The 25,110-nt window shown below is 36.4% G+C and overlaps 1 protein-coding gene across 1 annotated transcript in view; it reads left to right on the top strand.

Moving 5' to 3' along the window:
* LOC135209764 (stromal interaction molecule homolog) overlaps positions 1 to 25,110 on the top strand; it is a gene marked incomplete in the record, with an annotated part of 256,094 nt that overhangs the window by 185,757 nt on the left and 45,227 nt on the right. Inside the window, 5 exon segments of the mRNA XM_064242549.1 lie at positions 4,092 to 4,213; positions 12,634 to 12,783; positions 13,341 to 13,535; positions 15,232 to 15,329; positions 18,857 to 19,029. Of these exon segments, the coding sequence (XP_064098619.1) occupies positions 4,092 to 4,213; positions 12,634 to 12,783; positions 13,341 to 13,535; positions 15,232 to 15,329; positions 18,857 to 19,029 (738 nt within the window).

Raw genomic sequence — 25,110 nt, 5'->3', positions numbered from 1 at the left:
TATGATTTGATATGTTAATAGAATTGTAGTTAAAAATTTTCCCACTCTTAATTTATTTCAAAACAGTCTAGATACGTACTATCCTTTGATAGTCGTTTTGGAACATGTGAATCAATGGCACTATTAGGATTGACTCAGTCTTTCTCATTTTGTCATACTATGAAGACATATGTCTCACAAACTAGTTTGCAATTACAACTTGAAATAAAACTTTTGTTGCTTGCAATACTTTTTGATGTGCTGTATTATACTTCTGTTGTAGTGAAATGGTATTGCCTGTCCATCTCATATGTTTTGGTAGCATTTGACACTGTACCTGTTTAAGTATGTCAAATACCTGTTTACTTTTACCATAGCTGAATTATAGCACTCTCCCTCATGTCAGGGTGTCCAAATATCAAATAGAATTCAAGAAAGTTTTGCATTGCACTTTAGTTGTAACAGCACAAGTTAGTTAATTGGCCTAGCAGCACATTTCAAGGTGAAATGGAAGAAACAGAACTGAGAAAGTTTGCACCCTTTTCAGTAGCACTTGCTTTATGAACGCATTTCCCTTGAATTAGAATTTATGTAATAGTAATATTCCGGGAACCATTTTAAAGGGAGAATGCTAGATTTATTACAGCTTTGCATGCCTTTGCCACATCTCATGTTGCTATTTTATTGTGGTGGTGCACTTTTGTTTTTAATGTATTTATAAGTCACTTGAGTGATTTTGCAAAATATGTGTGATCGAGACTGCAAAAAATATGCTGTTTAGTATCACTCCTCATGATAAAAAGAAGGTAATCTCATAAAGAGCATCTCCTTGATATGTATTAAATATAAGCTTGATCTTGGTGTACACAGAATTTTATATATTAGTTCAGTTAAATACAGAGCATACCCAGAAATCTAACACAACAAGTTTTATACATAGTACAACAAATGCTGAAAGTTAAGTTTTAAAAGTAAAAATTAATCTTTTGTTATGCATGTAAATTTTTTCTAGGGTGTAAAGATACTCATCTACTGTAGACAAGGTGGTAAAGTAGGTTGGTTCTTCTATGAAAAGTCAAACAAAGAGGGTACAAAGGATGCATGTTTGTGTAGTGGGTATTTCAGTTCTGTCTGCTCATTATGAGATTTTTTGGGACATAAGGAGGGAAAGGTTATACAGGTAGTACTGTACATTGTGGTTAATTCACCCATACACTGAAAGACTCAGCCTCTTCAAGTCTTGTATTTTTCTTATATATTTTGTTTATATTTTATAATGGTCATGTAAGGAAAAGCTTATTATGTTCCAATAAGTTAGTTGGAAGAGTAATAATACATGTGCTGTAATTCCTTTAACTTTTCCTCTTGTAAGATGTAGATTTGATGCTTTCTTCAGGGCTAAGCTTTCAATCCAAATAAAATGTCATTTCATGCATGGAATTACAAGTATAACTGCAAGTATGATTGTGGAGATTGAATTTGTTGATAGGAAGGATTAGACATTTCAGTTTTGGGGATATGATTTTTTTTAAAGTCATGTGAACATGGCTAAGATTTATGATGACCATTCGTATAGACATAAATTCTGGAATAGCTGCTGTAGGTTTTGAACAGATATGTATCTGTATTTTGAATGGAACCTAATTTATGTGGCAAATGGTGTAATATACAGGCAGTCCCTGGTTATTGGCAGGGTTCGGTTCTTGGCGGAGTGCTGGTAAGTGAAAACCAGTATTAACCAAAAAATCTGTGATTTATGGCAATAAATGAAAACCAGCACTAACTGAAAACTCTGTGACCAGTTAATGGCACCTCTTTTTGGTATTTTATTGCCCCATAACTATATCGGCACCTTATGGTGCCGATAACCTAAACTCCGCCTGTTATGGGGCTAGACAAGCACCAGAAAACCGGATCACCAGTAACCAAGTCTACCGATAACCGGGGATTGCCTTTAGTAGGTGGTATACATTTTTGGAAGGAGGTAAGTTGGAAACATGCCGAGCTTCATTGATCTAGAAAACTTTTTTAGTTTTTTAATAACATTACCTCTATGGTAATTCCACTGCTAAATTATTTAAGCATTTTGGCCAAGTTCTCTATCAGATTGCCCTCGTTGTGTTTTGTGTTTTTTTTATTTAGTATGTTGACTCAAAATCAGGTCAGATACACGCCAGACTTAAGCAAAGATCATTTTGTCAAACTTGAGGTCATGCAAGTTTTCATTTTTCCAGAGAACTAGTATTCATGGAAGTGTGTTGAAATTTAGGTTACTTCCGCTTAAAGTTTACCTTCATCAAGTTCAACTTGATTAAATTTGAAAAATTTTTGCTTTATAACTTTGTTTTAATTTGTGGTAGTGTATTAATAGTATTTGTTATGTTTTGTCATCAAGTCAGATACCGTTTTGATCTGAATACTTGGAACCCCTCAAAAAATACTTATAATTAACTCTTTTGATAGATCAAAATACCAAAAAACCCTCTTAAAAATGCTTATAGTGCCTAAGTATTTTGATAGTTTTACCATAAAAAATGCATAGTCATGAAATGATATGAAAATACAGTAATTATTGAACATTTCTTTATCAAAAATACTGTAAATGGGCGAAATTTCCACGAATAATGTATATATATGTTCCATAGAATAATCTGCAAATCCAGAACCATGAATAGGCGGGGGGGTAGGGTTGTGAATGTAGGTCTGGGACTTTCAGCTTTGGAGCTCAGATCCTATATGTTCCAATAAAATATTTTATTTGAATGTTTAGCTTATTTGCACTTTAGTGCAGAAGATCCATCACCATATCCAAGATATGCGTGACTGAGTCGTGACTAGGGTTATGGGCAGCATCAGAATATTTCTTTCATGTTTTCATTTGTATGTAGTGCTATTGCAGTGTACAACTTTTAATACCAGTCTGGTTCAGTTTTTCTTGGAGTTCCAACCCAGAGGTAGTTTTCTTAGTGCAGATAGAAATTAGTGTAAAATTTTGAAGTAGATAGTATAGTCACTTGTTTCGATTTTTTTGTTTTGGTTGTACGTATTATTATTACATTGTACACCTTATAGCATTTATCTGCGCCTTTGTCCTTTGTGTGCAGGATGTGAGAGTAAAGGAGAGAGGTGAGAGGATTTAGGTGATAAAGGAAGGAAGGGATGAGGAGCTAAAATTTCTTTCAACTTATGTATACGTACTAGTATGTGACTTTGGTTGATTTTCTTGTAATCAGAAGTACGACATAATCCACACATTCTTTTGGAAGTCATAATACATACCTGAGGAAGTTCCATGAGTCCTGCTAGTGCACATACTGCCTTACTGTGCCTCAGTAAACAACTGTAGGCAGTCACCAATCATATCCTCTATTACAGATTTGACAAATTTAGCATCTGAGGGTGATGTAATTTTTCTTAGGGTGAACGATTGTTTCTACACGAGTACAATATGCATAGTTTTTAATCCCTTTTTGAGTTTATTATTTTGCAACAATTCTAGGAATGTTAGAGATATATATACTATTTGATGGTCAAACCTTATTTACTATCTAAACACTATTTACCATTGGAATGCAAGTACTTTAGTGTGCAGTGTGACAGATTTTACAAGTCTGACACCACTTCAATGACAATAACTTCCTTTACTGTAGACATTTATGAATATCTACTGAGCAATAATATGCTGAATTAGTAGATAGATATTCAGCTTGTTGAACTTAGTAAGAAAAGAGACTAACTGCATGTGTGCTAAGTTATCAACTTTTTTTTTTTTTACCACATGAGAATTATTAATTTGGACAAATTATTTTTGAGAGTATGTAGTGCATGTAATTTTTTTTTATACAATTGGGGATGATGTTCAAATTATTTTGACATTGGAATCACATGTTTTTAGGCATACTGTGTTCTGTTTAACTAATTCTTTGCAGTTTGATGTATTGAGATATACCTTTTTATATTCATAAATAATGCCATTGTGAAGTTCAAGTTTTGATATCTGTCAATGTTCATGTAATAATCTACTGTGTAATATTTGTCTTGCAATGATTTTACCTTTTGTTTACTTTATTTCAAAGGTATTTAATTATAATGTGTTTGTTTATATTTCACAGAATCAGGGAGTCACGTGAAAGACCTGGTACTTGTGACTTTGCTTACGCTAGCACTGATAGGATGCTTCAAGGCATATCAGCGTAATCGGGAATATGAGAAACAACTTAGCGACATGTTGACAGTAAGTAAATTTTTATTTTTACTTTATTTCACATTAAATTCAATATGATAAGGTAGTACACATGGAAAAATAGAGAGAAAAGGGAAAGGAACTACATCTAGTATTTATAGATCTTGAGAAAGCATATGGTCGAGTTCCTAAGCAAGAAGTCTGGAGGTGTGTGAGAGGAAAAAGGTGTCTCAGAAAGTATGTGAGGATTGTAAATGAAATGTATAGAGAAGCAACAACACAGTTAAGAAGCTCAGTGAGAACAACAGAAAAGTTTGAGGTAAAAGTTGGACTCCGCCAAGGTTCTGCCATGTGTCCTTATATTTTGGATGTGATAGTGGCTGGAGTGAAAGATCAGGTACCTTGAAGTTTACCCTTTGCAGATGACATAATAGTAACAACCAGTGAGGAAGAAGCAGACAGGAAATTGGAGTTGTGGAGAAGTGCGCTGGAGGACAGAGACCTAAAGATAAGCAGAGCAAAACAGGAATACATATATGTGAGTGAATGGAGGAGCCCAAGAGGGAAGCATCAACTTAGAGCAGGAATTAGTAAAAAGAGCTACATCCTTAAGTACCTTGGGTCTTATGTCACTAATTGTTGAGGGATGGAGGAGGAAGTGAACCACATAATACCATCAGCTTGGTGCAATTGGAGGAAAACATCAGATGTGCTATGTGACAAAAGATTTCATGTAAAGCTGACAGGAAAAATGTACAAGAGCATTGTCAGACCTGCGTTGATGTATAGTTGTGAAACATGGCCCATGAAGAAAGCACAAGAGAGAAGGATGGATGTAGCAGAAATGAGAATGTTCCTATGGATGTGCTGAGTGACAAGGAGAGACAGGATAAAAAATGACTTCATAAGAGGGTCTGTGAAAGTTACAGAAACGATTGCAGTGGTTTGGACATGTTAGGAGAGGACATGTTAGGAGAGGACCAAAAATGAGATGGAGATACACCAATTAACGGGGACAAGAGGGAGAAGAACATGAGTGAGGTAATGGTGCATGATAGCAGAAGATTGAGAAGACTACCAATAAGTAGCGACCCCATATAAAGATGGGAAAAGCTGAAGACAAAGAAGGCATTACAAATGAAGTTTTGTATATGTCCAGGAACGTCTGATGACCATAACATTATGATGAGACCAGCAGATACTGTATTCATATATTCTACCTGTAGATATTTTGGTAACAATTTTAAGTAAATATCGTTGAATCTGTGGTAATATTTAATAAGATATCAGAGACCATTGGAATTATCACTAAGAGGAAAAAGGTTAGATGCTTAAAAGATGTTTTAATGTGTGTGAAGCAAATGCTGTTTACTTAAGGTTTCTTGAATTTTTGGAAATACATGATCACTTAAACATTCAATTGTCATTATGATTACTTTAGTACAAGGCAGTCATTTCCTTTAGTAAGCAGCCAAAAATTTATTTTCATAAGCCAATCTTTCTCATAGCTGTGGTATGTCCAACTTTTTTTGTTTTTAATACAACATACACTTTAAAGAGTAATTTATGGTAGGTTTAAGTCGTCTATCTTTTTGGGGTTTGGTTAAGCATTTTTGCTTTCCACAGATTAGGAGTATGTATAAGGGTGACACTAGGTCCGTCTTACATTTCATTCTAGGTAACCTGTAGTGGTTCGGTGTGTAGTCTTTGATAGTTCACTTGTTGTAGTCCTTAGCATCCTTTAAATAGAGTATTTGTCCTTTCTAAAAGAGATTCCCTGAGCATAGTAGGTATTTACTGTATGAAGAGTTTCATGGTTCTGTGGATGTTACACTTTATAAAAAGATTATCCATATAATGTACTAATTAAGAAAGGTACATTGTTGTAGAAGTTTATGTAATAAGAGTAATTAAAGAATGTGTGTTCATGTATGATAATCTCAAGTAAATTTTTCATGACACAGGCAGTCCCTGGTTATTGGCAATCCAGTTTTAAAGCACTTGTCTAGTGATGAAAACTGTGGTGATTTTCAGCACCAAAATGCGTAAGTAATTGGTTTTGGTACCGATATATACCTATGAGAGGCGCCAACACCCTGTTATCGGCACTGATAAGCACCAAAAATAAGTTACAAAAAATAGCTGATTTTCGGTTATCGGTGATTTTTGCTTGTCGTCATACTGTCGGAATGGGGACTGATTGTACATGATTGATGTTCAGTAATAATAGTAGTTCCAATAAGGATACAACTAGCCCTTTTAAATATAAGAATATCCTTCAGCTCGAGCTGGAGACAGTTGTTGAACTTGGCCACTGGATAGAGAAGACACATTTCCTCACACTTAATTGTGTGCTTGTTGGACTGGATGAGCAGCTTGTTACCCTTGTTGCTTTTCAATTTCTTTTGCTTAATTTTGTACAGTGTACCATTTGGTATTTTGCGTCACATTTGTCTTGATTTTCCATCAGTTTGGAAAATGGCATAACCAATGCTGGTGCAAGGGACTTGGATGGCTATGTGGTGGCTTCATGACCACCTTATTGGTAGTCCCACATAAATATATCTGATTTTAGGAGTAAATGTTGTACTGGATATTTCCTTTGTGATTAGATTTACAAGCCTTCCAAGAACATGTAAAGGTGCACTTAATGGTGTTGATGAACAACAAGATGACATTGTAACTTATGACAGCAAATGGTGGATGATGTCTTGAACCCTGTGTCAGTTGGTGTTACAGATACACGGGGGGGAGGAGGGACCAGTTGCAAAATGTCCCAACAGATCACCTCAGTCATCAGGGTCAGGTATTTGGGATGGAGTGCTCCCTAATCCCAGAGTAGTGGAGAGACTGTTCAAGATATGGGGTTCTCCTATGATCAGTCTGGTTGCAACCAGACTGAACAATCTTCTGTTCTCCAGTCCCAAACCCATGGGCAGTGGTGGAGGATACATTCCAACATCCTTGGCACAATCTGGGTGCATACACATTCTTGCCCTTATATCTCCTCTCCAGGATGATCAACAGTGTTCATCATTTCAGATCTTCAGATGAATCTGGTGGCTCCTTGTTGGCTGCCTGTGGAGTGGTATGCTATTCTACCAACAATCTTGGTCAAGGGCCTGAGAGAGTTGCTCCCATGGCCCACCCTCCTGAAGCAACCCCCCAGTTGCAGATAGCTTAAAGCAGTTCATACTTTCAATCTTCATGTATGCAGGTTATCTAGTGAGGTGGAGGCTTTTCTTATAGGACAGTGAGAGAGATTTCCAGATACCTCTGTTGACTCTTCACAAACATGTACCAAGGAAAGTAGGCCATCTTTTGTGAGTGATGTCATAGAATGGGTCTCTTTGGTCAGTAGATCGCAGACTTCCTTATCTACCTTCACTGGGACAGGTTCCTGGTGGTTTCTGCAGTAACAGGCAATCAATCAGCTTTGTCTCAGTCCTTCAGACTGAAGGGAATTGATCTTTCCACTTGTGTAGACATAACTATGCTGATGAGAAACTTTGAGCAGTATTATCCCCTTTAACAGTTCTTAGCTTGCATCAGTGAAGAGGGTGGGGAGCTTTATAGCTTGTCTTATCTCATTCAGAACTTAGAGGATGGGCTCTCTTTCCCTTTCTTTCCTGAGTTTCTAGGAAAAAACCAGAACCCATCGGTTGTAGACAAGAGATTCAAAGGTTTTTTATTGTTTCATTTTGTGACTTCATTGGTGAATGAGATACTTCTCTCCTTGGGCTGCAGTTCACTTAGTTGAAAAGAACACTCTCCTTGAGTCCAAAGTATTGGAGACATTTCCTTAGTACAGATAGGCATAAGAAGGAAGTGTACAGGAACACCCTCTCTTTCTGGCTTTAATCAAGCAGGTCTGTGACTCCTCAGTAGAGGTGTCTGCCCTGCCTTTTCAGGAGAACTCTTTGTATGTTTCAGGTAATGAGGGTGGGGGGGGGGGGGGTCTTGTGTACCCAGATTACCATCATCTCAGTCTACATGAAGCATGTTGCCTGTAAGTCCTTTACCATAGCCCAGTATAATCCTGGATATGTTAATGTTCTGTTACTGGACTCTTGTATCCTTTCCTTTACTGAGAACAGCTTCAGGGTCAAAGTACATTTGCAATTTGATGAGATCCAGATCAGTGCACAGTGAACACCTATTTATATTGCAGTTGTAGAATGCATCACCCTTGGTCCTTTCTCTTTTGACAAGAGGGAGGAGTAAAATGGTAGGACTTTTTGAACCTATTACTTGGTAATAGCCACACTCAGCTGCCTGCCAACATGGCAGCACCTAATGGGAATGTCATGGCTCTCCAGAATCTGTCCTTATTTGAATCCCCTTTCATTTCAGGGTTCTGTGGCCCAGGGCTAGTGCTCTGGTGAACCATTTCAGCATCCCAGTAAGAGGTTGTATGAATCGTGGTATCCTCAGTTTGCATGTTTAACCAGGTGCGTGGTAATTACAGGTGGAATCCAACTCCAGTCATTTGCAAGGACTACATCCCTCCAAAGGAGTATTTCTTCTATATACAAAAGGCAATAAAAGGTGAAGGTTGTATCCCCATAGGAACAAATAGTACATTTTTAAAAGCAACACAAACCAAAGCCTTCCATATAAACTGAACCTAAGCTCAGGAAATATCTCCAGCTCGTGCTAAAGAATATACTTTACATATAATTTGTGAATTTCCTGAGCATGAATGAAGTGAAGTTTGCTTAGGCTCTCTTATTTTTCAAAGGGCTTATTTGACTCTAGTCCTTTTCCAACTTAGGCTGTGTTTCTTAATGAATGGGTATATATGTGGTGTGAGGTATTACTGTATCCATTTGATATTATATGGTACCAGGAAAGCTGCATACCTATTAAGTAAATGTATGTTGGGATATGGAGCCAATGTACACTATTCGTATATTTTGAAATTAAAATGTTCTTACCCCTTGTATATACTCTATGAACATCTTTTGAAATTAAATTCATACGTATGGTCTATGGATAAAAGAAAGTAATGCTTGCATATTAGCATGCTATGTGTCACAAATTAACAATTTGCCAAAGATTTTTTATAAACTCATTAATATAGGGAGGAAAAGATGTTTTTATGGAGTTATGGAATTTATCAAGATGAACAGGCTAGGCAAGCATTTTACTGATATAACCCCAAATGATTCACAGCAAAAGTTTATAAAGGTCTTGAATTTTAAAGGTAAAATTTAGTATATGGCTGATTATGCAACAAAAAAATCTTTGTACATGTAGTTGAATAAGAATTCCTTGCAGGGATTTCAAATGGTACATGAAGCAATATTGCAATTGCTGTTTTAACACTGTGTGCTTTATCTTGCCTAGGCCAGCCTGGTCTTGAGTGCTGCGGAGATGCCAGCAATGAGGACAAAGCGTTTAGGAGAGACTCCACTGCCGTTGGTAAAATCAACGGTGAGTGGGCAGAATTCAATGAAGAATGGAGAACGGATACCAGTTTCACCTGTAAGACCTTTTAAGATAAAGAGAAAGGATGAGAGAGCTCCCATTAAAAGGTCGAATAATAAAGAGTTGGTAACCTCTTCTGATACGCTTATGTAAACAAGCAAGGAGGCCTAGTATCTTGGCAGTTACACCTGATGACAGTTTAACTTCATCAGTGGGCTGTAGAGAACTTAGTAGACATCAGAGCCAAATATATTCCAGGAAAACGAAACATAGTGGCCGACAAGTTGAGCCGAAGGGATCAGATCCTAGGAACGGAGTGGTCCTTGCATCAAAAAGTAGTGAACAGAATGCTCATATTGTGGGAAAGGCCGATCATAGACCTATTCTCAACCAGGTACAACAAAAAGTTGGAAGTGTATTGTTCAGTAGTCCCAGATGTAGAGGCAGTAGCAGAAGATGCGCTACAGCATCCATGGGACAATCTGGATGTGTACACATTTCCTCCATTTTGCCTAATCCGTCAGGTTCTGAACAAGGTAATGTGGTCTCAGAACCTCAAAATGACTCTGGTAGCCCCTTTATGGGCGAAGGCAGAATGGTTTCTAGATCTGTTGGAATTCCTAATAGATATGCCGAGAGAGTTACCTCCGTGGAACAACCTACTATGTCAACCGCACGTGGAGAGGTACCATCAGTCGGTGCAGTCCCTATCACTTCACAGGTGGAGACTGTCAAGTATCCTGCGAGCGAGAGGCTTTTCTCAGGAAGCAGCAACACAGATGGCAGGAAATATCAGAAGGTCATCTGCAGCAGTCTACCAAGGATAATGGTCCCCATACTGTGATTGGTGTCTTAGAGGGAACTTGTCTGTACTCGGAACCACTATTCATCAGTTAGCAGATTTTCTGATATATCTCAGGACAGAAAGGCATATGTCTGTATCTGCTGTAAAGGAATACAGGGCTGCTCTAGCCTCGGTCCTGCGGATGGAAGGCGTGGATATTTCTTCTTCATGTCAATGAAGAGTTTTGAGCAGTCCTGTTCCCCGAAGGAACTAAAAGCTCCAGATTGGGATTTGACCATGGTACTGAGTAGTCTTACAAAACCCCCATGCGAGCCATTGAGACAGGCCACAGATAGAAGCTTGACCCTGAAGGCAGTCTTCGTATTGGCTCTAGCCTCAACCAAAAGGGTGGGGGAACTGCATGGTGTGTCATATGTGGTAAAGCATTGGAGAGGTTGGAAGTCTATGGTTTTCGAATTTGTCACAGAATTCGTGACCAAAACTCAAAACCCATCAGTAGTGGATGGCAGATTCGACTCCTTTTCCATACCTTCTCTGGCAGAATTTGTAGACAATGACACAGAAGAAATGATTCTTTGTCCTGTCAGAGTACTAAGAGCGCACTTGAGAAGAACGAGGCATCTCAGGCCGGGGGGCCAGAGGCTGTTTGCAAGTACAGGACAGAACAAAAAGGAAGTGTCCAGGAACACACTATCGTTTTGGCTGAGAGAAACGATCAGGAATGCATACATGACAGAAGACAGAGGGTCAAATAGCCTGGAGAGAGCTAGAGCTAATGACATCAGGGGCTTCAGCGCTTCTTTGGCATTCAAGAAAAATATGTCTGTGGAAAGGATTTTGAAAGCTGGTATTTGGCAACGCCAAACAACTTTCACTTTCTTTTATTTAAAAGATGTTGCCCATAGATCCTTGGACACTTTTTCCTTGGGTCCAGTGGTGGCTGCCCAGCAGGTGGTATAGCTCATCCAGTACCCCTGGCGGGTCAGTTTGTGTGTAGTCCAAGATGAAGGTATGAAAGTAGAATGAATGAGATGACTGGTCTTTCTTCTTGACTACTTTTCTAACTACTCCTTTACCTATGGATAGTATGGAGGAGAGTACCATCATGAGCTGGAACAGACTAGGTGCAGGAGAGCGGGACAGCCATACTGTAAAGATAATCTAGAGTTTAGTATACTTTTCAGTAGCAACACACTCCTCTCAATAATAGGGAGAGAGTGGGGTGATAATAGATCCAGATACAAGGGACAGGAGTGGTTTATGAGAACGGATAGTTCTCCATCTTCCGTAATGCAATAAACCATGGCATCGTATGAACACCCAGGGAGGGAAACCAATAGATTCTCATATAGCATTGGTTCAAAGGTTAATAGTCCATTGTCTTAGAATACATCTACTATTTGGAAATGGATAAAGGAGGCAGACTCCCAGTCGGTTATAGAGACTTACCTCCCACCAATAAGTACGTCTATCCTAATGTTAAGACCGAAGGTTTGTTTCGTATATGAACAAATGGACAAATTTTTAACCAATTTGTATTTTTCATAACTAACAAACCTGAGGTCTTAATAGATAAAGGCCCACCTCTAACCACCCCTCTAACAGTCTAAACTGGGTTGGAAGAGTAACTGATGGGTCACGGAACGCCAAGGGCCTCCTGGGTACTACAATACCCCATGACCTGGTATAGATGCCAGTAGTCCCTGGATCTCACAAGTTTGTTATTAATTCTACCAGTTTCCAGGTTAGCGCTAGTATTATCCTAATGTTAAGACCTCAGGTTTGTTAGTTATGAAAAATACAAATTGGTTAAAAATTTGTCATATTGCAGTGTTGTTGTTCCCCAAATAGCATTATATAATAATTTTAATACGTAGTTGTGTGATTAAATGAACCTTGTGTAACAGGTGGTTTGTTAAAGGCAGACAGGCAGTTCCCAGTTATTGAAAAGCGCTGATTTCCAGTTAACAGTAGTAATAATAATGTATTGGGCCAATACATACGGCTGTTGGCGATTTTCCGTTGTCATCATGCTGTTGGAACGGAACCCCCACCAGTAATTGGGGACTGCCTATATATATGGTCATGTGTGTGGTTTGATAGCAGTTTTCACTTTTATAGATGTAGGTTGACTCAGTTACTCTGTAAATTCATCCTTAAGCAAGAAGTAAAGCAGGAAGGCTTTTTGCTCTTTACATTTACTTTGATTCAGCTTTTCATAAGTGTTATGTTTCAGGACATGGAAAAGCTAAGGGAAGCAGAAGAAAACCTTCAACAGTTAGAGCTTCGCATGAATTCTGATGTTGCAACTCCAGAAGCAGACCTTGTTGTAGAAAATAATAGTAGACAGGCTGAGGAGTTACAGCAACTGAAAATCCAACTTGAAGTAAGTTTAATTTTAAGCCCTAAGAGTGATTTGGAGGATAGAGGATATTGATATTAGGGGAACTGCCATTATATAAACTGTCTCATTCTGTTAGGATTATTACAGAATTAGAAATATTAGTGTATCTTTTAGGCATGTACACTAAGGTTAAGTCATGTTCACAAATGAAATATTAAAAGAATATTAGTAATTTTATGAATATTATGGTATATGCAATTCCACTAGATTATTCATGATTGATGTTTGAAAGTTTCTGTATGATAGATCAAAATCCTGCAGTTTCCAGAGAATGCTATAATTTATCAATCTTTGGTTATTGATGATGATAATTATGAATATATTGGAAGTTTACAGGCTTTGCAATTTTTATTAGAAGAGTCGAATCTGTTGCTTCTTTAGAGTAGGGCCCAGTTACATATATTTTTTGTCTGTAGTAGTAGCAACAATAATAAAATTATTTGGTTCATTTACTAACAGTTGATTCATTTAGTAATGAACTGACTTCATTATATTCTAGATGTAAAAAAATGATGTGTTTAAATCAATTTAATCCACAGCAAGAACGAGAGAAATATGAGCAGATGAAGGAACAAATGCAACGAGGACTTGAAGAGGCTGAAATGGAGGATCATCACTGGTCTGCTCCTTTAGAGTTACAACATTGGTTGCAGTTAACTTATGAGCGTGAGCGAATTGCATTTGAAAAAAAGCAGATTGCTGCCCGTGAACAATTTGCACAAGCCAGAGAAATGGTAGGTGATCAAACCTAAAGGCAAGAGTTTTTTTATTTGGGCTATCTATGTAAAGTCTATCAAGTGGAAATGTTAAGGAAATTGGTTTTTAATAGAACAAGTCTTTTTATCTATGCAAACCACATCCAGGCAAACCAATTTGAAATGCTATAAAGAATTATCCAGTTGCATTTGTCTTCCCAACTTTACTGCTTCCATGCCTCTAGCTACAACTGCTTTTGTTCCTTTTACTCTACCTCCTTTCATATTCTCTTTCTTCATCTTACTTTCCATCCTCTCCAAACAGTTGACTCGTAGTGCAACTGCAAGGTTTTCCTTCTGTTACACCTTTCAAACCTTTAACTGTTAATTTCCATTTCAGCGCTGAATGGCCTCATAGGCCCCATTTTTTGGCCTTTGGCCTAAATTCTATATTCAACTCAACTCAACACTGCATTCGTGTTGACATTCTGTTCATTCTTCTGTGCTATCCTTCATCTTAAGAGAGAGAGAATAAAGGAGAGATCCACTAAAAGTTGCTTAATGGGTTTGTATTAAAACTTTTCTTGAGAAAACTTTAATCATAAATAGTCTGAATCCCATTTTAGGAGGGAGGATAAAGCTGAGGAGTCCAAAATAAGAAAGATATAGCTGCAAGAAGTCCATTCCCAGAAAAATGGTGATAAGAGTGGGCCAAATTTCTTAAATATGAATACTTACTTAAGGCATGGAAGATGAACCCAAGAGTAAGGCATAACGGGAGGTATGCCTCCATTTGACTTGATTAATGAACAAGAATCATCAAAAAATAAAAATACTAGTTGTACTAACAGCTAATTACTCCTGGCACAAGAAGAATCCTAAACTAGATTTTATGAACATGAAACTAATACAAAACCATTGAACTGAGAATCCTTGACTAAACAAATTCAATCAACTTGCTGGAAGAGGGCCAAAGTGACTCAAACCACAGATGCTCATAAATCAGAGAGGGTTAGCATGCTACTTATTGTAATGCTGCTTCAGTGCTATTCAGATGCTGGCCAAAAGATAACACTAAGCATACAACTCATAAAATACTAGACTATATATATATATATATATATATATATATATATATATATATATATATATATATATATATATATATATTTATGATATGTTTATATATATATATATATATATATATATATATATATATATATATATATATATATATATATATATATATATATATATACATATACACATATATATCATATATATATATATATCTATATATATTATATATATATATATATATATATATATATATATATATATTATATATATATATATATATATATATATATATATATATTAATATGTATGTGTATGTATATATAAGGATATTCTCAAGTGTGTTTCTTCATGCTTCATTAGGTATATATGTATGTATATATATATATATATATATATATATATATATATATATATATATATATATATATATATATATATATGTATATATATATAAGATGTAAAAACAGCATAAAATAGTGAAGTTCACTGGAAAGTTAATAATATGGCATCATGAATCTTGTGGAGTGGACTAAGCATACATGGATCTTTTTGCAATGTTTAAACTGAAACACCTGGTTGCATTCCACACAGTTAAAGGTGGTAATGATAAATATAAGTTAGTAAAAAATTAGTTTGTAATTGGATTTCCTTACAGTGCGAGAAATTGAATCATCAGCGTCGAAGTTTGATGGGAGTTTTAGCATCTGTACACGGAAAGATGGATAATGTGGACCAGTCTATCAGTAGAGCAAGGTAAGTGAAATGAATTTCATGTAGCGGGTGATGTCGGAAACTTCATTAGTGGCAATCATTTTGACTGATAATGGAAGTACTAGAAGAATGTTGAACTTTGTTGGTCTTTTGGCCTTGTAATGATCCATTGTTGTCTGCATTAGACTTGTATTGATAATTGCAAGCTTCAATGAAGTCAGTCTTCTTCGTTTTACTGTCTTGTCTATCTCTAGTTGTGACATGCCTGGGCATTGTACTGAAGAAACCAACTGGTCTTTATTGTACCAAATAGCCAGTCTTAAGTATTTAAAATAAAAGCATATGTATGTCTTGCATCTGTTTTTCTATTTCTGATCTCTGAAACATGTTCTGTTGGGCTTTTTTATATACAGTAGTATTATCACCATGTTAATTTTTGAGGTATTTTGTTCAGGTCCTACCTTAAATTAACTTTGTTTTTGATTGCTATCAACTTAATGCTTTTCCTATTTCTCCAGTTTTATGCTACACATCTGTTTCCCATTGATAGCAGGAGGATGTTGTGTATCTGAGAGTAATTAGTTAGATAAATCCATTATCTTTATGACCTCCAAATTACAAAACCTTACCCTTCTCCATTTTAAAAAAGGAAGCTTATGAGTTACCATTATATTCATGCAGTAGTGGGTAAAGGTCAGAGCCTTATTTGAATATTTACAGAATTCATAAAATGTGTTGAATACCGTAGCTGTAAAGACAAATCTTGATTAAGGCAGTCCCTGGTTAAGGGGTGGTGGTTTCCATTCCTGAGGGGGTGCCAATAAGCGAAAACCACAATTATCCAAAACTCGGCGATTAATGGCGCCATAATGACGCGCACCATAAGCACCATTATCACGCCTCTGTTAGGTATGTTATGGCACAATAAGCGCCTTAGGCACCTTACAGCACTGATATCAGAACTCTGCCTGTTATAGTGCCATAAATCGCCGATTTTATGGCACTAGACGAGCGCTATAAAATCGGATCGCCGATAACCGAGTATGCCAATAACTGGGGACTGCCTGTATAGGTAAAAACTAAATTTTCTAATCGTAAGTGCTTTTGTGTAACAAAGTTTACTGACAATTTCTTGATTCTGCTGAGGGAAACCATTATGGAACATGTGTCATTGTCATAGCCACAATGCCCTCTTAACTTCTCGAATTCTTCGCACTGTTTTGGATATGCTTGTCACTACAAAGCCTTAAGATCCAAGTGCAAGGAATTTGAAGTGGTTATAATGCCCAGTAGTGAGAAGCAAACCTGTATCATCATAATCATGAGGCCACGTTGTCGACCTGACCACAAGAAATATAAAAGTCTATTGCCTCTCGTACATACTTAGTATAGTACGTATCTGTTGTTTTCATATGTATGTGTAGTTATATCTTAACCATAAATTTATCAAAATTAATTCTAATGCAAAACTTTAACATCTGCACCAAGTTAATATTATTAGCACTGATTTTCTTGTAGTTACCATTGTAGTTAGGGTACCATTGTAGTTAGGGTACTATTATAGGGCGCCATAAATAATTAGGTGTCTGACTGTGACATTTTGTTTCTTTACATTGTGCGTATAGTAGTAAGGGTGTCTAACCTTTAAGTTCTAGCATTGTATTACATTCACATTTAAGTAAATTTTTAAAAAATATGTTGTTACTATATAATAAAGCAGCATTTATTCCCCAGTATACATTAATATAGTGGTACCTCAGTTTTCGTACACAATCTGTTCTGGAACCTCCAACGATATCCGAAATGTACGAAAACTGAAGCAATAATTCCCATTAGGAATAATGTAAATAGTATTAATGCGTTCCAGGCTCCCAAAAATATTTTCAAAAAATACATTTTACAGGGAATAAACACAATTTGACATACAGAAAACAATGAGAAATAAATATTCATACAAGAATAATGAAATGAATAATGAACATTTAGCATCAGTCTTACCTTTTTGGAAGACTTGTTAGCGTATGGAAGATGGAGAGGAGGGGAGGGAGGATGAGAGGTTACTGTTTGGAAGGGGAATCCCCCCTCCAGAAGGACTTCAGGTATCATAAACCTATCTGGGGTTACTTCTCTATGTTTTTTAGTGGCACTGTCTGGAGGGTACTTCCTCACTTTATTTTTTACTGGCGCTAGGACCAGCTTGAGAGTCACTGGACCCCTGCCGAATAACAAAACTGTCATAAACATTTTTTTTTACATCTTTTCAATATCTGCCTAAAATGGTACAAAGCGTTGTCATTAAACATATTAAAAAAACAGATTCCAAAGTCTTTGTTAGGATGAGGTGTCGGCACAGTATCCCATCTCTCTTCCTCCTCCTCGTAGGATTCCTCATTGGCCATCTGTTGCTGTTCCTGCTGAAGGTTTGCAGCTCCTCAGTGGTTAGCTCTTCCCTGTGGGCATCCACTAGCTCTTCCACATCCAAGCCCATGAACTTCCCCAGAGACACAATAGACTGCACAACAGGTGTAGGGTCTTCGGAGTCAGCCTCAAACCCTTGGAAATCCTTCTCGAGGTAACACTCTGGCCACAATTTTCTCCAAGCAGAGTTCATTGTCCTGGAAGTCACTCCCTGTCAAGCCTTATCTATAAGACTTATGCAATTAAAGATGAGGCAGTTCCTGGTTATCGGCGATCCGGTTTTATGGTGCTCGTCTAGCGCCAAAAATTGGTAATTAATGGTGGCCTTATGGTGCCATAACTAACAGAGGCAGCATAACGGTGCTTATGGCACCGATAACTGGTTATCGGTGCCATAAATCGCCGAGTTTCAGTTGATGGTGGTTTTTGCTTATCGGCACCCCTTCGGGAATGGAACCCCCGCCAATAACTGGGGACTGCCTGTATTGAAGTGATCCTTCCAGAACTCTCTTAGGGTCAATACAGTGTCTGAGGTCACTTCAAAGCACCTTGAAACAGTGCCCTTGTGTACAGTTTGTTGAAATTTGAGATGATTTGCTGGTCCATGGGCTGGATGAGAGGAGTGGTATTAGGGGGCAAGAACTTGACAGTGATGAATTTAAATTCATCCAACAACTGGTCTTCCAAGCCAGGAGGATGTGCAGGAGCATTGTCCATTACCAGGAGGCACTTGAGGGGCAATTGATTTTAATTGAGGTATTTTTTTCACACCTGGGCCAAACACTTCATTTACCCACTCAACAAAAATTTGCCTCATGACCCATGCCTTTTTTATTGGCCTTCCACATCACAGGCAATTAATTCTTTATCACATGGTTTTTCTAAAACACAAGAAATTTGTATATAACAGGAGCTCGTATTTTCAGAATCTTAGCTTTCTTAGAACTGAGCTCTTCGGTTTGTATTTGTCAAAACGTGGGTAATCAATTACTGTATCTTAATTTTATGTGGGAAGGGTGTAATATATCAAGCTTATTCCGAATAGTAGCCCAAAAATTAAGACTCATAATTTTTAAAAACTTCAAGTTGTCTTGTGTTTAGCCATCAAGATTTAGATGTAAATTATCTACTGCTTTTGTTATTACTTTCAGAACAATTCTTGAAGAAGTTACACAGGAGTTAGGTGAGAAGAATCAGCGCTGGAAACATATTGAAATATTAGCTGGCTGTAGCATCACAACAAATGCTGGACTACACACACTGGAGCTGATGCTTCGCCCACAGCTGAATGGTCGTCCTCACTCTACCTATGCTCCTAGTATAGGTAGGAAATTGAGCATGTCTAAATCTACTCCACCACCACCTTGATGTGTATTGTTTAATTTTTCCATACTTACTGTATAAGGGCTTCCAAGCACATAAGAACCACCCAATGAATGACTACATTCCATTTATCATGATAAATACTTACATAAGTATAGCAGCCATAACAGTTTGCGTATATAAAACATTGATTGATTGTTTGTTTTAAAAGTATTTTTTTTTATAATTTCACAAAGAAAATTATGAAAGTTGCTATTTATTCTTGAAGATGGTCCTTACATACTAAAGTCAAAGAAAATATTTATTAATTAATGTAATATACATGGCTTGGTAAATTATTATGGATTGTAGATTTGAAAAGAAAGTTAATTCCTGGCATACTTATAGTGATTTTGGATCATTCCAAAGAATGTGTGCTCAGTACATTCAAGTCCAGTAGTCAAGTATATGATAGACAGGAATGCTTGCTTATTTTGTAGATTTGAAAAGTTGTGCAGCAAATGAAAACACCAGCCAAGGTTTTGGGGGATGGAGCTGGCACAATATTTTCAGTAACATTATTATTTATAGTTAGTTTTTAGTAGATTAAAAAATCAGAGAGTTTCATTTTTAGACTCACATGTAGTGCTCAAAGAATTTATGAATACGTATAAGAAAAGTGAAATATGAGAAAGGTAAAATTACAGGAATGAGACAATTTGGGAAGAGTCATTGGAGAATGACTGAAAGGAGTGCAGCTGTGGGGCAAAGGATTCTTTGAAAAACCTTCAGTACTGTATACAGTGAGATGTGTAAGGCAGACTGCAGGCAGCAACTGCCTGTGGAAGTGCATTACCAGACCATCTCAGTTCAGGTAGTCCAAATGGTAATTCTTTTAATTATTTTTTATTTTGTATTGCTACCATTTTTAAGTCTTTATAATAACATCATGAAGCTCTTAAGGCTTTTGGCAAAGGATGAACAACAAGCATCAGGCCTTGTCAGTCCTACAAAAGCTCAAAACCATAAGGAAACTATAGGGGTACATAATGTTGGGATAAAGTTGTTACTCCTAAATTTAAGATAAAAAGAATGGAAAGACTTCTCAGATTTGTGGCTAAAAGACATTCAATAAAAACTTTAAAAAGACAAACAATTGGTTTGTAAGATTATTATTATTATATTAGCTAACTTCAACTCCATTGGAAAAGCTGGAAGTGGGCCTCATGTCAGGCTGCTTAATGAAAAATTATTGGCAACTACAAACTTCTGAAGTTCCAATGATTCATCTATAGGATTTGTGAAATAATTCCACAATTTGGTCACAGCAAGAGAATAACTTACCGAAAACTGTGTTGAACTGCACAGAAGAAAAGGTAAGACTGAATTAACTTTATGTCCAGCATTGTAATGGACTCCGCTCAGTCCTGAAGGGGCTTAACTGCCTCAAATAGAATGAGACTGGAATGACTAGCAGCAGTGGAGATTAACAAAGGAGGAAGGAGCTTAACCCTTAAACGCCAAAGGGTTATAATAAAAATCGTTTCCCGTATGCCGAGGGGGTCTCGGAGTGAGCGCCGAAGCGGAAAAAATATTTTTTTCAAAAAATCACAGTGCACTTAGTTTTCAAGATTAAGAGTTCATTTGTGGCTCCTTTTTTCGTCATTGCCTGAAGTTTAGTATGCAACCATCAGAAATGAAAAAAAGTATCATTATCATATATAAATAATGCAATATATGATTGCGCGAAAACTAAATTTCATATATAATTGTATTCAAATCACGCTGTGCACAAAACGGTTAAAGCTAACGAGATAATTTTTTTCGCTGTATTGTACACTAAATTGCGATCAATTTGGTATATAACACATTGTAAAACGCTCAAAGCAACACCGAGAAAATATTATCACAAAATGATGCATGAATTCGTAATGCGCGGACTTAAAAATTTTATTTCTTAAAAATTTCACCCTAAATCTAAATATTGTTCTAGAGACTTCCAATTTGTTTCAAAATGAAGACAAATGATTGAATATTACTATACTGTAAGAGTTTTAGCTTACAATTGCAGTTTTCGACCATTTCGGACGAGTTAATGTTGACCGAATGTCGAATTTTTATTTTTTATTTTTTTATATGCAAATATTTCAAAAATGCGAAAAGCTACAACCTTCAATTATTTTTTGTTGTAATCTACATAAAATTGCGCACATTTTCATATATAAAACTCTATGAAACGCCTAATATGAAATGGAGCAAATATTCCGAGAATGCGACGTACGCATTTCGGAGATTTGCGGCGGAGAATTTGCGCGCGGAGGGAAGGAAAATTTTATTAAAAATTGACCATAAATCTAAATATTGTGCTTGAGACTTCGAATTTGTTTCAAAATGAAGATAAATGACTGAATATTACTAGACTGTAAGAGTTTTAGCTTACAATTGTGTTTTTCGACCATTTCGGTAGAGTCAAAGTTGACCGAACGTGGTTATTTTTCTATTTATCGTGATTTATATGCGAATATTTCAAAAAGGAGAAAAGCTACAACCTTCAATAATTTTTTGTTGTATTCTACATGAAATTGTGCACATTTTCATATATAAAACTTTATGTAACGGCTAATTTAAAATGGTGCAAACATTACAACAATCGCACGTATGATTTTTTCAGAAGAGTTACCGCGCGGACGTAAGGAAAATTTTTTTTTTTTTTCATAATTTCACCATAAATCGAAATATTGTGCTAGAGACTTCCAATTTGTTGCAAAATGAAGGTAAATGATTGAATATTACGAAAATATAAGAGTTTTAGCTTACAATTGCGTTTTTCGACCATTTCGGTAGAGTCAAAGTTGACCAAAGGTTGAAATTTTGGCACTTATTGTTATTTATATGAAAATATTTCAAAACTGATAAAAGCTACAACCATGGGTTGTTTTTAGTTGTATTGTGCATGAAATTGCGCACATTTCCATATATAAAACTTTATGTAACTGCTAATTTTAAAATGGTGCAAACATTACGACAATCGCACTTATGATTTTTTCGGAAGAGTTACCGCGCGGATGTAAGGAAAAAGTTTTTTCATAAATTCACCATAAATCAAAATATTGTGCTAGAGACTTCCAATTTGTTGCATTGTGCTAGAGACTTCCAATTTGTTGCAAAATGAAGGTAAATGATTAAATATTACTAAAATATCAGAGTTTTAGCTTACAATTGCGTTTTTCGACCATTTCTGTAGAGTCAAAGTTGACCGAAGGTTGAAATTTTGGCACTCATCGTTATTTATATGAAAATATTTCAAAACTGATAAAAGCTTCAATCATGAGTATTTTTTGTTGTATTCTACATGAAATTGCGCACATTTTCATATATAATACTCCATGTAACGGCTAATTTAAAATGGTGCAAAATTAATGTCAAAGGGACGAAATAATTTCTGAGATGTGTCACTGATACTTTTTAGTGCGATAAGAAAGAAATTCGCGCTTGCGCGCCTGCGTAACGATTGTAAACAAAACAACACCTTGATCCGTGAACTCCCAGCATACCCAAGGCGCATGATTCAAAAGTTTTCGGCTGGTAGGCCTATAAGTATTTTTCCGCGAATTTTTAAAAAACTTCTCTATGTCAACGTAAAATACGTCCAATCGGCACTCGACAGACAATTTATCTCTACGTAAAATTCGTCCAATTGGCGTTTAAGGGTTAACAAAACGGGAAAATTACTGTAAACTAATTTATTTACAAAAGATACATTATATACATTTAGTCAGGTCCCAAAAATAAATCTGCTAAATGAACATTATCCAAATAATGAAATGAACAATATCAATGACAGTAATAATAACCCAATTAAATCATTCCTTAACAATTCAGTAAACAATTCTGAAGCGGAGTACAATAACACAAAAAAATACATGTTACCATAAACATGACACCAGGCAGCATGCAACATCATCAAAGTTACACCCAATGTAACAACAGGCAGGCAAATACATAACACGATGACAGTTACAACAAATACTAATTACAATAGCAACATACAAACTAAGAGTTGCAAAAGAACAGAACTGTCATCCAGGATGCAGTAATTCACACAGATGAATAAGGTTGAGGCATCGAAACAATAATCTGTTGCAAAAATAGGATTATATCCTCAGATAACCCCAGTCATCACGTTGAAATATCCAACCACTGCCGAAATCTAAGAAGTCGCTCCAGCATTACAAGAGGTCTTCTACATCCTGTAGAAGGAAACAGGCAAAGACAACCTGTCAACCACTCCTCCAACAGCTCAACAGTTGAAATCTATGCCAGACTTGCTGTTGTCCAGGACCTGACTAACACTGTTCAAGTCACTGGAACAGATGTAAGCTTCCCCCACATGGAAAAACATTCCCGGGTAAGGAGGCAACTACCCACAAAGAGAACAAGAAGTAAACTATTGTTTCCTTTTAAAACAACCACTTAACAATCATAATTAGTGTATCAGTTGAATAACAGTGCCAGAGATTAATTATTTCAAGTTAAGGTGCACATCAGCTGGTGAAGACCAAACTGGCAAATGATATTTGATAATCCAAAAATGTTGGAAGGGTTTCTGCGTATACTACTGATATCAGTGCAGTTGAAAAAAAATATAAGTTGTATGTATCTTCATAAAGTGAATCTGCTGGCAAAAATAACACATAGAATTTAAGTGAGATGCGAGTAATTAAATACTAAACAGAGGTAGCTAACTACCTCTGTTTCTTTAATTACTCAGGTCTCACTTAAAATTCTAAGTGCCAATGCTTGTTAACAATTTTACTTGTCAATTTTAATTTTGGCAAAATCTCTCAGCACTAATTTTAGCCAAATCATAACAGTAAGTCGTCTCTCAGCTGGGATTGATACAAAGAGAGTAGCTTCATCCTCCTATTTATTAAGCTTGTTTTTAAGGCCATTTAATTCATATATGTGATATAGAATGTAAGGGGGCTGAGAACATTACCTTGGGAACACCAGAGGTTACATTCATAGTCACTGTAGTGCCCATCAACAACTCCGCTTTGCAGTCTGTATACTTCTGTCTAATTGTGAAAATAAAAGTCTCATGATTAACAGTCAAATGCAGCAGTGAAGTCAAGACCAGATGAGCTTTCAGAAAAGTTTTAAAGATGGAGAAAGAATATTCACACAAGCAAAACCAAAGATAAGACGATTGGGAAAGAATCAAAGAACATCCAGTGGAGTCCATAAGTGAGGTGTAAGGATGAATGCATCTGTGTATTGAATGAAACAGATGGTGTTGCAGGAAATGTTCTGGATTTGATTTCTACTTGGAATACCAAATTACAAAATGGTAGAGGATTATTTCTGCTCTGAGATGGGAGTGGAAAAAAATATAGAGCAGCAACAGCCTAATAAAAGAAATAGAAATTACAGTAATACCCTGAACTGACGTGAGGTTAGGTTCCAGACCCCCTCACGCAAGGGGAATTTTCATGTAAGTTTGGCAAACTTCTTAAAGTTACTGTAGTTTCATTTAAAAGTTAGCTTAATACATTACCCTTAAATAAAGAAATAAGTGGTTGGTAAAAATATAGGAGGGTGTGAAGATTAAATATGTACAACATATAGTTCTCTCTTCTTTCCCCCCCTTCCAATCAACCAATCTCTTTATTCTGTCTCTTTCTCTTTGTTTCTGAAATTCCTTTTCATGAACAAGCAATGCTTTTTATTTGGACTAATACAACTCTTAGTTACGTGTCTGTTTTAGAATGCATTTACAATTCTAGAAGGTAAAAGTAAAAATAGATCAATTAAAAATTATCTATGCTACCTCTAACTACAAGAGAGAGAGAGAGAGAGAGAGAGAGAGAGAGAGAGAGAGAGAGAGAGAGAGAGAGAGAGAGAGAGAGATTGTCCTTACGTAAGCATTAAGCTAACTTTCAAGAGAAATTAATGTTACTTTAAGTCTATTTAAAAGTGAGCTTAATGCATTACCCTTAAAAAAAGAAATAAATAGTTGGTAAAAATAGAGGAGTGTGTGAAGATTACATATGGGGGGGGAGAGAGAGAGAGAATTACGTAAATGTCATTGATTGCTAATCTG

Source organism: Macrobrachium nipponense, chromosome 38 (assembly GCF_015104395.2).
Source record: "Macrobrachium nipponense isolate FS-2020 chromosome 38, ASM1510439v2, whole genome shotgun sequence".
In the NCBI taxonomy this organism is placed as follows: domain Eukaryota; kingdom Metazoa; phylum Arthropoda; class Malacostraca; order Decapoda; family Palaemonidae; genus Macrobrachium; species Macrobrachium nipponense.
This window is presented reverse-complemented; position numbering and strand designations above follow the sequence as displayed.